This window comes from Chiloscyllium plagiosum, chromosome 12 (assembly GCF_004010195.1).
Source record: "Chiloscyllium plagiosum isolate BGI_BamShark_2017 chromosome 12, ASM401019v2, whole genome shotgun sequence".
Taxonomy (NCBI): domain Eukaryota; kingdom Metazoa; phylum Chordata; class Chondrichthyes; order Orectolobiformes; family Hemiscylliidae; genus Chiloscyllium; species Chiloscyllium plagiosum.
This window is the reverse complement of record NC_057721.1, coordinates 5,586,330-5,599,832: the sequence shown is the minus strand read 5'-3', so window position 1 is coordinate 5,599,832 and position 13,503 is coordinate 5,586,330. Positions and strand designations below refer to the sequence as shown.

Here is a 13,503-nt window from a genome sequence, read left to right as displayed (position 1 = left end):
TCTCTTCATAAATACTGCATGACATTGGCAGTTTTCCAACCCCAGGGACAATTCCTGAATCAGGACAGCTTTGGGAAAAAAAAATCACGATTAGAATTTCTCCAATTTTCAATTTCATCCCCTATTGATTTCTGGGATGATCTGATTCCGATCGATCTCCAGCCTCAATATTCACTTTTAATAGTTTCTCTGTTCTAAGCCTTGATTGTCAAGACAGACACAAAGTAATCATTTATCAAGACTTCATCAGTTTCTTCATCAGCAATTAAATAATAATTTGTCATTAAGGGGCCCACATTATCCTGAGTATTCATCTTTCTCTCCATATCCTTTTATAATCCTCTTATCATTTTATCTTTCAGTTCTGAGTATTGTACTCTTAAACCTTTGTTGCTCTTTCTGACCAGGCTTTGGTGTCTTGGTTCAGGATCCCGACACGAGTCAAATGCAGGTTCCGAACCTGCTTTATGTTGGCAATTTTCATCCCATGTGACTTTGCCTAAACTGGCTAACCTGAGGACAAACTCACCAACTGGTTAAGGAGAGAAGGTAGACACTTTGGGCTGGAGGGGGCCAATAGGGATCTCTACATCACAGCAGCAACTGAAGCCTAGCATTGCAGGTAAAGGGAGAGAGAGGCTCCCTTCATTGTGGGCTATAAAAACATCCAAATTTAGAAATGACCACAGCAACGGGGTGTAGAAGGGAAGCCCCTCAACAGAATAGGGTGGGGGGGGGGGCGGGTGCTGGAGGGAAAGTGAGGGGGCCAAGATTCTCTTCTATGTCTCCTTGGCGTCTCTGATTTCTTGCACATTTGTGTAGGCCTATTTCCTTCAGTTTTATACCACCCCTCACCTCTTTTATAACCAAAGTTGTTCATTATTTAATCGAAAGGGCAGAAATAATCTGTCCACCAAAAGGATCTCTCCAATTTTCAATTTCCTCCCCTATTGATTTCTGGGATGATCTCATTCTGATCGATCTCCAGCCTCGATATTCGCTTTTAATAGTTTCTCTGTTCTCATACTCAATTGCCAAGACTGACACAAAGTAATCATTTATCAAGACTTCATCAGTTTCTTCATCAGCAATTAAAATAATTATTTGTCATTAAGGGGCCCACATTATCCTGAGCGTTCATCTTTCTCTCCAAATCCTTGGAGGTCGCAGTTTTTGTGGTTGTTGTTCTATTTTAATGATATGATGATCATTATAAAACAGGAGTACTGAATTACCCAGTGAGGCAGGATTCTCCAGCAATGACTCACTCTCTCTTCAGAGCCTGGAAAATGCGGAATCACAGCAAAGAGAAATGTCAGCAGTTAACACTCAGACATTCTGGATTTCATGGAATACACCTGGTCATTCGGAGGTAGGTGAGTCTGCGTATGCTGCATTTTGATGTTGCCTATTTCATAAGGGTCACCCTTCAATGGATTTTGCTGAGCTGAGGAGCTTGGTTGCCTTTAGTTATTGGGATGTTTACCTCCTTGGAGGCAGAAAAATGTATCACATTTTTGGTGGAATGTTGCAAGGGGGTGTTTATGAAGTTCTCTGCCTTCGTCCCAAACTTGGACCTCTCTCCTAATTTATCATGAGTTTGGCCTGTCTAATGTATATGAAACCGAACTCTTTCTCCCTCGATCTTATTGGCATTAAAGTGCTGATCATCCAACTTCCCCTCTTAGCCTCCCATGTTGTAAATAGTCCTCTCTCTCTCTCTCTTTTTAAGTGTTGCCCCTCTCCCCTTTCAATCTGCTTGAGCCCACATTCTCCACAGGTCCCCATACCACCTCCAACCTTCCTCCAATGTTCTGGAACATGCTGTTGCCCACCATTCCCATTTTCTCCAGAGCTCCGTGTTTGACCCCCTCCTTCTGGCTAGCTTTCCAACCCAGCCATTTTATCAAAAGAAGTCTAATTAAAGTCACAAACGGTGCCTTGTATGGACGGTGAGAAAGACGAAATGTCCCTCCTCATTCTTCTCAACTTGTCCTCAGCCCCTGACCACAATACTCTTTTCCGACATCAGCTGGCTGCAACTGGTCTCCACTAGTTCCATTCCCAGTTGTAGCCAGACTACCACTTACTGTGGCTTTTGTTCCTGCATCTCCCCTCTCACCTCTCATTCCCTTCCCTCACTGAAATGTTGCACTTCAGCCTCATCGTTTGGAAGGTACAAGGTTAGCCTTTATATGAACACTGATGACAATCTACCATCCCACCACACCTCCCATCGACTCCTCCTCTTTCTCTCTGCTTATCCAACGTCCAGTACTGGAACAAACACAAATTTCCTCCAATTAGATATTGGGAAGACCTTTATCTTCAGTCCCCGGTCCAAACTCTGTTCGGTCACTATCAAATCCTCTCTAGCACCGCTCTGAGATAGTCTGTTTTCAAGGCTGAGTCATGTTTAACCCTAAGATGAGTTTCTGATGGGCCAGCACTAAGTCTGCCTGTTGACTCCTTCATCCAAACTTGCTGCTGTCTCAGTTCATCTGTTGCGGAAATTCTCATTTGTGCCTCTAGATCTGAGTTTCCCAATGCACTCCTGGCTGATCTCCCCCGCTCCCCCCTTCATAGATTTCAGGTCATCGGAAACTGCCCTGCCTGTGGTTTAATTCACAGCAAGTCCCATTCTGCAATCACTCCTGTGCTGATTGTTCCATGTTCCCGTTCTTGTGCTATGAATTTGAATCACTCATCCTTGTTTACAAATCTCTCCATATCTTAACCCTCCACCCCCTACCTCAGTCATCATCTCCATTCTCGCAAAGCTCGCACTCTCGCTCCAACTCTGACCCCTTTTGCTTGTCCACTTTTATTTGCTATGCCTTTGAGGGCTGTGCCTTTAGGCTTCCAGCTCTGGGTATCAACTCTGCAACTCTCCACCTCACTTCCTTCCCTTAAGACAAGAAATCCTCCCTCCTTGACCAAGCTTTGGCTTATTTGACCTTGTATCTCCCCTCTGCATCGTGCTTTACAATGCTCCTGTGGTTCGCCTTGGAATGTTGAAGGTGCTACCTAAATATAACTTGTTGTTGTAAAATTGGATAGCAAGGATAAGAGAGTAACAGGTGATATTCCATGTGAGGTTTCTGTCCCTCCCCAGCTTTCTTCATTTAATCCCATCGTCATATCCTTCTAGGCCTTCCAGGCACCGTAACTCTTGTGACCACTCGGCACGGTAGCTCAGTGGTTTGCACTGCTGCCTCACAGCACCAAGGTCCTGGGTTCGATTCCAGCCTCGGGCCACTGTCTGTATGGAGTTTGCACATTCGCCCCATGTCTGCCTGGGTTTCCTTTGGGTGCTCTGGTTTGTTCCCACAATCCAAAGATGTGCAGGTCAGGCGAATTGACCATGCTAAATTACCCCATAGTGTTCGGGGATGTGTAGGTTATGTGGATTAGTCAGGGGTAAATGTCAGGGAATGGGTCTAGGTGGGTTACTCTTTGGAGGGTCAGTGAGGACTTGTTGGGCTAAAGGGCCTGTTTCCACACTATAGGAGTTCTATGAATCTATGATACTCATCTCGACTTCTCCATGTTGGAGTGGATTGCACAGATCAGGTGAAAGGTCCTGACCTGAACCGCTGGCTCTGTTGTCTCCGTGGAAACCCGGTGGGCCTTGACTTCATGTTTCCGACAGCCACGGGGCATCCACTAACACTCCGTTTCTCCTCTTGTAGAACTTGTGAAGCAAAGTCCTGAAAAAGTGCAGGTGGAGGAGAAGTCACCAGAGATCCTTAGCGAACCTGAGGCCGTAGATGTTACCGCTGAGGTACAGAGGCAAGCCAAGATACTTACACAACAATAACCCAATGCTTCCGTCGGGTTAGATTGAGGGTCGGTGTCTGGAATCGTGGGTACTTATTTGATATTTGCCGAGGACCACAGGAAATACACTTTTATGATTGCTTTCCTGTCAGGCAATGTGACGACTCTCCCTCTCCCTTTAGTTGTTAGGTTTCTGAGTTTATTGATTAGGGATTAATTGGGATTGACTTTCCTTTTCCATTTGAGTTTAGATCAGACGGAATGCAGTTCTCCTCAAAGGAACCAGAACCTGGTTGTTTACGTCACCTTGAATTTGGGTTACAGTCATATCTCCAGCATTTCCCCATGGTGGTACTGTCCCATTGGAAAGGCGTGTTCCTGTAGTCTCCAGGTGCTGGCACCAGTGCCAATGGCCACTGGCATCAGACCTTATCCTTGGAAAGCCTGCAGGGCCGAGAGTTCTCCTCCCAGCCTTGCCGAAAAGTCCAGTCTGATGTGAGGTGTGAGGCGATCACTAACAGACCATACGAACATAAGAACCAGGAGCAGAAGTAGGCCGTCTGGCCCATCGAGCCTGCTCCGCCATTCAGTAAGATCAGGGCTGATCTGCTCGTGGTCTCTGCTCCACTTACCCACCCCGTCACCATTGCTGTTAATTCCTTTACTGTCCAAAAATTTATCTTTCTTTGCCTTAAAAACAGGCAATGAGGTAGCCTCAACTACTTCACTGGGTGGGGAATTCTACAGATTCACAACCCTTAGGGTGAACAAGTTCCTCCTCAACCCAGTCCTAAATCTGCTCCCCCTTATTTTGCTTCCCCTCCCTTCCCCTCCTCCCAGCTACCTATCGGCTTCATTCCTCCCATTGACCAACCAGGTCATACCCTCTGCCTATCCCCACTTCACCAACCTGCCCCCGCCACCCCCTTTACCTGCAGCTCCCCCTACACCCACCCCCCCAGTCTTGAAGAAGGGTTATACCCAAAACGTTGACTTCTCCACCTCCTGATGCTGCCTGGCTTGCTGTGTTCTTCCAACCTCGTCCCTGTCTACCTTATTTTGAGGCGATGCTCCCTAGTTCAAATTCCACCCGCCAGTGGAAACAACCTCCTTGCTTCTATCTTATCCATTCCCTTAATAATTTTATGTGTTTCTACAATATTCCCCTTCATGTTTCCTAAATTCCAATGAGCGTAGTCCCAGTCTACTCAATACCTCCACAAAAGCCAACCCTGTCAACTTCAGAATCAACCTAGTGATTCTGGGATCCTTCTCAGATCTTGTTTTCTGAAGGAGCTGAAGGTCCACAGTCGAATGAGGAAACCTCAAGTGGGTGGTGTTTGGCATCACAACAGGCCCAGTTCCAGAGAGAAGGCCCCTAAGCCCTCATAGATACAAGTGGACACGCAGAACATCTCTCATGGCCATTCCTCCAAGCTAGGGAGTTTACAATGTAAAAAAATGCAGAGCGTTCAAAACTGCGGGCAAATTTCTGATTGCTTTGGATTGAGAGTGTCGATGGCAGAGAGTAGAGGTCCTGGTTATTGAGTGTCTGATCCTTGAGGCTTCTGGTGAACAAAGAAATGGAAAAGATAAACAACTTGCATGTCGGGATTTTAAACGAAGCATCGAGAGATGATAAGAATGATGTAAACGTACGTAAGTAATACACTTGGTTCTCACTTTCTGTGTCCCTTTGTTGAATGGTACAATCTAGGAAACACAGACACCAAGTGGGGAGCCTGAGACAGAAGATCACATGACTGAAACCTTGGAATCTGAAGATGTAAGCAGATTTTATTATTGATTTATAGTTGACTTCTCTTTTATGTTCACTGGCGTTTTCATTCCTTCTGATCTGATTTAACTTTGTTCTTTCTTTCTGGACTCCTGCCTTATTTTTCTGACTGGGTTCCAGATAGTTTAATTTCTTTTTTGAGACTGGACAGATCCCCCCCCCCCCCCCCCATGTACTCGTCATGTTTTCACCCCCTGGTGGACAGCGGGGAAGATGAGGAGACAGGTCTGCTCCTCCTTCGGTAGGCCCAAGGTCCCGTCAGAGATGAACGGGCTGTCAAACCTGCCTCAGTTCTCTGGGACATTGACATCACTGTTACCCTGCGTAACCCTCCCCCCCTCATCTCCTCACTCAACCTCATTTCACACCGCCCCCATACCTCCCATGTCCCTTCTACGCTCCCCCACTTCCAATGTTCCCTCATAACCAACCCAGTGCCCCTCTGATTGCCCTGTGCCCACCCGAGTTCCCTCCACAGCCTTTCAGCCAGTATTGTCTATGAACAGACCTCAGGAACTGTGAAGGAAACCATTTTAAAAAAATGAAGCTGAAATCATCAGAAACCTGTCAGTTAAACGCAAAACCATTCACACTGCATGGAAAACATCACCAGTCCCATTGGAAAATTACCAGAATCCCTGTAAGTGGGCATTAATTGTGAAAGCAATGAAACATCAAATCAGGAAGCACATCGAAGATAGATAACCCTGATATAATCTCTTAAAATGTTCAAACATACCGTGCTGTCTTACCCTGAACATGTGTGTAAACAACCATCTTCTCAAAGTTCCATACTCGTGTTTGAAATTCATTATTCTATCTTTCACACTTCATTGAATTCCTACAGTGTGGAAGCAGGCCGTTCGTCCCATCAAGACCCTCCGAAGAGCATCCCACTCAAACCCACCCCCTCTACCCTGTCCCTGCGTTTCCCATGGCTAACCCACCTAACCTACACATCCCGGGACAGTATGTGCAATTTAGCCTGGCCAATCCACCCGACCTGCGCATCTTCGGACTGTGGGAGGAAACCGGAGCACCCGGAGGAAACCCACGCAGGCACGGGGAGAATGTGCAAACTCCACACAGTCGCCCGAAAGTGGATCCTAACCTGGGATCCCTGACACTGTGAGGCAGCCATGCTAACCACTGAGCTACTTGTGGACAAGATCTTATTGCTACTTATCTATCAATAATCATGCAGTTACATGGGAGTCACAGCATAGAAACAGTCCATTTTGCCCATTTGTCTGATCTGTTCCTTTTTATAACCTATCCAAACATTCTCCCTCCATCCTTCGACAACCCCTTTGAAGCATCACCTATTCTTCCCCTCTCTTTAGACTTTCCTCAAATGCATCTTTATTTTGGTCAACTTAATTTCTATTAGGTGTGGATCAGAGTGGTGCTGGAAAAGCACAGCAGGCCAGGCAGCATCCGAGGAGCAGGAAAATTGACATTTCGGGCAAAAGCCCTTCATTCCTGATGAAGGGCTTTTGCCCAAAACGTTGATTTTCCTGCTCCTCGAATGCTGCCTGGCCTGCTGTGCTTTTCCAGCACCACCCTGATCTCCAGCATCTGCAGTCATCACTTTTGCCTAGTTGATTTTAACCTCACTGCGAATCCTCTTGACAGGATGCCTACCTTGAAGCAGTTCTCCTCCTCCTTCTATTAGGTGTGGCCTATCCAGCGTCTGATATAATTCTTGCGTGGCATTGCTGCCTTTATTTGATCACCCCAACTACTCTGGTGAGCTCTGTGTTCTAATTACTCTTTGGCTTAAGATGTTTCTCCTGAATTCCCTCCTGGATTTATTACTGGCTGCCTTAACTTTGCAGCCTCTGCATCCCCTTGCCTCCCAGAGTGGGAATCATCTTCCCCATCTACCCCACCAAGCCCTTCATACTTTTAAAGACTCCTTTAGGTCTCCCTTAATCTCTTCTTTGTTGAAGAGAAATGTCCCAGCCTGTTCAAACGAGGGAGTACTTAATGAATGGTATGACACTGGGTAGCTTCGAGGAACAGAGGGAACTTGGGGTAATTCTGCACAGAGGAGAAAGTGAGGACTGCAGATGCTGTAGATCAGAGCCGATAATGTGTTGCTGGAAAAGTGCAGCAGGTCAGGCAGCATCCAAGGAGCAGGAGAATCAACGTTTCGGGCATGAGCCCTTCTTCGGTAATTATGCACAGATCCCTGAAGTCAGCAGAGCACGTGAATAGAATAGTTAAGAAGGCATAAGGGATACTTGCTTTCACTGATCATGGCATAGAGTATAAGAGTAAGGGGGTAATGTTAGAGTTGTACAGAGTATTGGTCAGGCCACAACTGGGGTACTGTGTGCAGTTCTGGTCACCTCACTACAGGAAGGATGTGATAGCACTAGAGGGGGTACAGAGGAGGTTCACCAAGGTGTTGCTTGTGATGGAGAAATCGGTCTATAAGGAGAGACTGGATACGCTTGGCTTGTTTTCTTTAGAGCAGAGAAGATGCAGAGGGACATGAGTGAGGTGTATAAGATAATGAGGGGTACGGACAGGGTGGATAGAGAGCAGCTGTTCCCCTCAGTTGAGGGTCAATCAGGACAGGGCATCGTTTCAGGGTGAGGGGGAGGGCAGTAGATTCAGACAGGATTTGAGAAAAAAACTTGATCACTCAGCGGGTGGTGGGGATCTGGAATGTACTTCCTGGGAAGGCAGTGGAGGCCGGAAACCTTACAACCTTCAAAAAATATTTGGATAGGCACTTCAAAAATCACAACATTCAAGGATATGGGACAAGTGCAGGGAATGGGATTAGCGTAACGTTAGTGGTAGTAATGTTAGTGCAGACTCAACAGGCTGAAGGCCTTTTGTGCGCTGCATGAAACTGTCAATTTAAATCGATGAATCTGTGTTCAAACCTTTCTGCTGGTTATACCCTCTCAGTTCTGGTATCACCCTTTATAAATCTTTTCTCCCCACTTCTACATCCTTTCAGAATATGACGCTCAGAAGTACTTCCCCAATCTGTCATGATTTGGAGATGCAGGTGTTGGACTGGGGTGTACAAAGTTAAAAATCACACAACACCAGGTTATAGTCCAACAGGTTTAATTGGAAGCACACTAGCTTTCAGAGCAACGCTCCTTCATCAGGTGATAGTGGAGGGCTGATTGTCTGTTAAGCCTTTCATCTGTTAGAATACAGTGATAGTTTCACTTCTTTCATGTGTAAATCACAAAAACTTTTTTTTAAAAAGTTGCATTCTCGGGTTAGCTGTTAACAATGGTGATGGCTAGACAATATGTTGAAGGTCCCCAGTGTTAGATGCGATTGTTACATAGCATTGCTGCTTTTCAACTCTGTGCCTCTAGAAATGAATTTTGTTCGCCCTTACATTGGCCCTTATGAGCTTGCAGAGACGGTATATCATGATTCATTTCGTAAAAGGAATGAGAGAAGGTGATAGAAAATAAGGGGTGCAATTCTAAAGGGTTTCAGGGGAACCGAAGACACCGAGAGATTTTCTGTACACAAATCATAAGCATGGAAGCTGAGTTGAGAAACAGTTAAAGAGGCATATGAAAAGCCTGACCTAGGACAGAGAGTAGAAAAGGTCTGATAAACCCCAGGAACCCCATCCAGGAGAAAGATATAAGTGGAAAGCAGGAGACAACAGCTTCGCTTCACTTGGAGGTCGCCACTGATGATGTTATCTCGCCAGGTAATGAAACGTCTGGATATCAAACCTACAGCTCAGCGAGCAAACCTACACCCGAAACCTCAACCTCAGCTACAAACCTTCACAAACCTTGCAATCCTGTAGAAAACTGAAGCTCGGCCAGTATAGTTCCTGGGCATCATATTTTGGGGAAGTATAAGAGAAAATGCAAAAAATACTCCTGAGATTGGTTCCAGGGATGAGGAATGGCGCGGTGAGATTGGAGGAACTGGTCCTTGGGCAAGGCAAGGTTGAGGGGAGATTTGATCGAGGTGCCTGGACAGAGCAGATGGTTAACCTTGGTGTCAGGATCACGATTTAGAGGATATCCGTTTAAGGTGATTGTCAAAGGAAACAGCAGTGAGGTGTGGGAAGGCCTTTATACACAGTGAGCGATTAGGACCCAGAGTGCACTGCCTGAAAATGCAAGACTAAATCAATCATGGCCTTCAGAAAAGAGTTGGGTCACTACCTGAACCGAAGGAAAAAGAGAAGACTGGGCCGCGGGGCAAGGACAAGGGAATAACCTAAGTGAGTTGCTCTTGCAGAGGGCTAGCATAGGTACAATGGGCTGGAAGGCCTCCTATAACCATTCCATGATAATATGGTTCAATTCCACGCCCATCCAACCTATCTCTGACGACTGTATTATCTTTGTGCACAACAATCTTTGTGCCTCCTCCTCAGTGTCCAGTTCTGGTTGTGAGTTATTGGAAGAATATCATCAAGCTGGAGAGAGTTCAGCAGAGATTTTTACCGGGATGGTGTTGAATATGGAAGGTTTGAGTTATAAGGAGGGGCTGGGACATTTTTCACTGGAGCATAGGTGGTTGAGGGGTGACCTTATAGGGGTTCATAAAATAATGAGGGGTATAGATAAAGTGAATGGCAGGTGTCTTTTCTTTAGGGTGGGGGTTTCAAGACTAGGGGACATATTTTTAAAGGTGAGAGGAGAAAGATTAAAAAAAAGACGCAAGGGCCTTTTTTTTTTTACATAGACAGTGGTTCGTGTGGGGAATGGACCTCCAGACGAAGTGGAGGATGTGGGTACAGTTATAACGTTTAAGAGACGTTTCGATAAGTTCATGCATTGGAGAAGTTTGGAGGGAGGTTTGGCTTAGCGCAGGCAGGTGGGACTAATTTAGTTTGGGAACATGGTCAGACTGGACTGAAGGGATGGTTTCCATGCTGTATGACTTCATGATTCTTTCCCCTCCACCCTAAAGAAAAAGCACACTTGGAATAACAAAAAAGACTGGAAAATTGGGAGAGAAAACTGGAAAATGTCTCTTGACCCTCCCAGGCCAAGCCACTAGTCCACTCTGGCCTTGACTAATGCTTCACAGCATCTACAACTTATATGAGGTGATGTTAAAATGACCCAGAATGAGAAATTCTCAAGGCGATCTGCTGGTGCTACCATACTCTGGTTACTTTCTTTGAGTTTGAATGTTTGCCCACTGGTTGAATTGCAAAAAGACAGCTGGATTTGAATTTGACAAGAGTTCAGAATATTATTTTCAATGTCTCTTCCCCTCTCCCGTCCGCCTAGCCCTGGGTTTCTCTCACCACCCACTTCGAAAGTGATGCTTTCCGGTTCATCTGTTAAGAAATGAAGATGTGTCGGGCACCTCCCTGAAATGAATGGCGACATTTTACCTCCACCGTACCAACATCACTCCAGGAGCAGGGCGATTTGAGAGACAATGTTGTGCCTTTGATACCTGTGTTTCTGGGATCTTCAGACCAACACTGGGGATGTGCTCCGCGAATCCGTCCATTTTGAATTCATGTCATAGCTCTGTGTTTACTGAACGCATTGAGTTCCAGTTTTATTACCTTGATTTTGTGTCTCTAATTTCAGACTCGTGTTGCATAATTCCACTAATTCTTTTTCCCTGACAGTCTATCACATGAGTACTTCTGAATAATTAGAATAGTCTTTGTCTTTATCCCTGAAGGTTTTTTTTAATTCAATAATGGGATGTCAGTGTCGCTGGCTAGGCCAACATTTATTGCCTGTCCCTAATTGCCCAGAGGGCAGTTGTAAGTCAACCATATTGTTGTGGGTCTGGAGTCATGTGTAGGCCAGATCAGGTACGGATGGCAGTTTCCTTCCCTCATGGACATTAGTGAACCAGATGGGATTTTCCTGACAATCGACAATGGATTCATGGTCATCATTAGACTTTTCATTCCAGATTTTTATTAAATTCAAATTCCACCATCTGCCATGGGAGGACTTGAACCTGTGTCTCAGAGCACTACCTGGGTCTCTGAATCGTAGAATCCCTACAGTGTAGAAGCAGGCCATTCAGCCCCTCGAGTCCACACCAACCCTCCGAAGAGCATCCCACCCAGACCCCCCTGTAACCCTGCATTTTCCATGGCTAATCAACTAACCTGCACATCCCTGGATGCTATGGGCAATTTAGAATGGCCAATCCATCTAGCCTGCACAAGGCTGGACTGTGGGAGGAAACTGGAGCACTCCTGCGCAGACACGGGGAGTATGTGCAAATTCCACAATGACTGACCCCAGAGGCTGGAATCGAACCCCGGTCTTTGATGCTGTGAGGCAGCAGTGCTAACCACTGAGTGATCATGCTGCCTCTGGATTAATAGTTCAGCGATAGTGCCACTAGCCATCATTATAAACTGAAAAGTTTCATTGAAATGCCTGATGTTTAAAGGTGGATATTAAAGAGATTAGCTAGTTTGTATCTATGCATGCTTACCTTCATTGACATCTGATTGTCAAACCAGTATAAATTCCTTATTCAAGTTTACCAGTCCATGTGTGTCCCTTGTAACTGTTACCTGTCTCAGCTCCATGTCCCTATAAATCATTTGTACTGGATCCATTCTGGCCCCCAGCTTCTCAACTTCCCGCCAATACCCCCAATACCACCTTCAAAATCACAATTTTCAGTGTTCACAACCCCACACTCACTTCAGAACCATCTTCCCTCTCACCAATTGCTTTAGGTTTGCTTTGGGACCTGCAGCCAAACTCTTCTTGCTCTGAAGAAGGGCCGCTGGACCCCGAAACCTTAACTCTGCTTTCTCTCCGCAGATGCTGCCAGGTCAGCTGAGTTTCTCCAGCGATTTCCGTTTTCACTCGAGAGTCCAACTCTTTGCATCCCCTTACGACGCAACTTGAAATCGTCCCTTCTGTTCAAAGGCACTCTGTTTTTGTTTATCTTTCCTCAGGAACCTAAACAGCTTACGATGAACATCTCAGATCTCAAATTTTGTGAATTCTGCAATCAGATCAGTCTTCCGTATCCTTCCCAAAACATTTTGGACTCCAAGCTTCCAGAGGAGGTAAATGTTAGATTTAGGTTTCGATTTTATTGTCATGTGTACAGGAATATGGGAGTACTGTGAAAAGTGTGCAAAGTTGCTATTCTCCAGCACAGTCATAGTACATAAAAGACAGGATTCAAAACAGACGGTTTATAGGAGTTAAGAAGTCATGTTGAGGTTGTACAGAACATTGGCGAGGCCTCTTCTGTGTCCACTTCTCGTCACCCTGTTATAGGAAGGAGCTGGAGAGGGTTCAGAAGAGATTTACCAGGATGTTGCTGAGTCTTGGAGAGTTTGACATATGAGGAGAGACTGGCACTTTTTTCACTGGAGTGTAGGAGGTTGAGGTTTATAAAATCAGGAGGGGCATAGAAAAGGTGAATAGCAAGGGTGTTTTCCCAAGGGTTTCAAGAGTTAACATAGAACATAGAACATAGAAGAATACAGCGCAGTACAGGCCCTTTGGCCCTCGATGTTGCGCCGATCCAAGCCCACCTAACCTATACTAACCCACTATCCTCCATATACCTATCCAATGCCCGCCTAAATGCCCATAAAGAGGGAGAGTCCACCACTGCTACAGGCAGGGCATTCCATGAACTTACGACTCGCTGAGTGAAGAACCTACCCCGAATTTCAGTCCTATATCTACCCCCCCTTAATTTAAAGCTATGCCCCCTCGTAATAGCTGACTCCATACGTGGAAAAAGGTTCTCACGGTCAACCCTATCTAAACCCCTAATCATCTTGTACACCTCTATCAAGTCACCCCTAAACCTTCTTTTCTCCAATGAAAACAACCCCAAGTGCCTCAGCCTTTCCTAATACGATCTTTCTACCATACCAGGCAACATCCTGGTAAACCTCCTCTGCACACGTTCCAGTGCCTCCACATCCTTCCTATAGTATGGCAACC

At 45.7% G+C, this 13,503-nt stretch overlaps 1 protein-coding gene across 1 annotated transcript in view; it reads left to right on the top strand.

The window, feature by feature from the left end:
* The first annotated feature begins 430 nt into the window (after positions 1–430).
* The window catches only part of LOC122554924 (glutamate-rich protein 6B-like), a 52,403-nt gene continuing 39,330 nt past the window's right edge, over positions 431–13,503 (top strand). Inside the window, exons 1-5 of the mRNA XM_043700325.1 lie at positions 431–622; positions 1,222–1,372; positions 3,693–3,784; positions 5,498–5,566; positions 12,492–12,562. Of these exons, the coding sequence (XP_043556260.1) occupies positions 1,348–1,372; positions 3,693–3,784; positions 5,498–5,566; positions 12,492–12,562 (257 nt within the window). The 5' untranslated portion in view covers positions 431–622; positions 1,222–1,347. The remainder of the gene's footprint in view (positions 623–1,221; positions 1,373–3,692; positions 3,785–5,497; positions 5,567–12,491; positions 12,563–13,503) is intronic.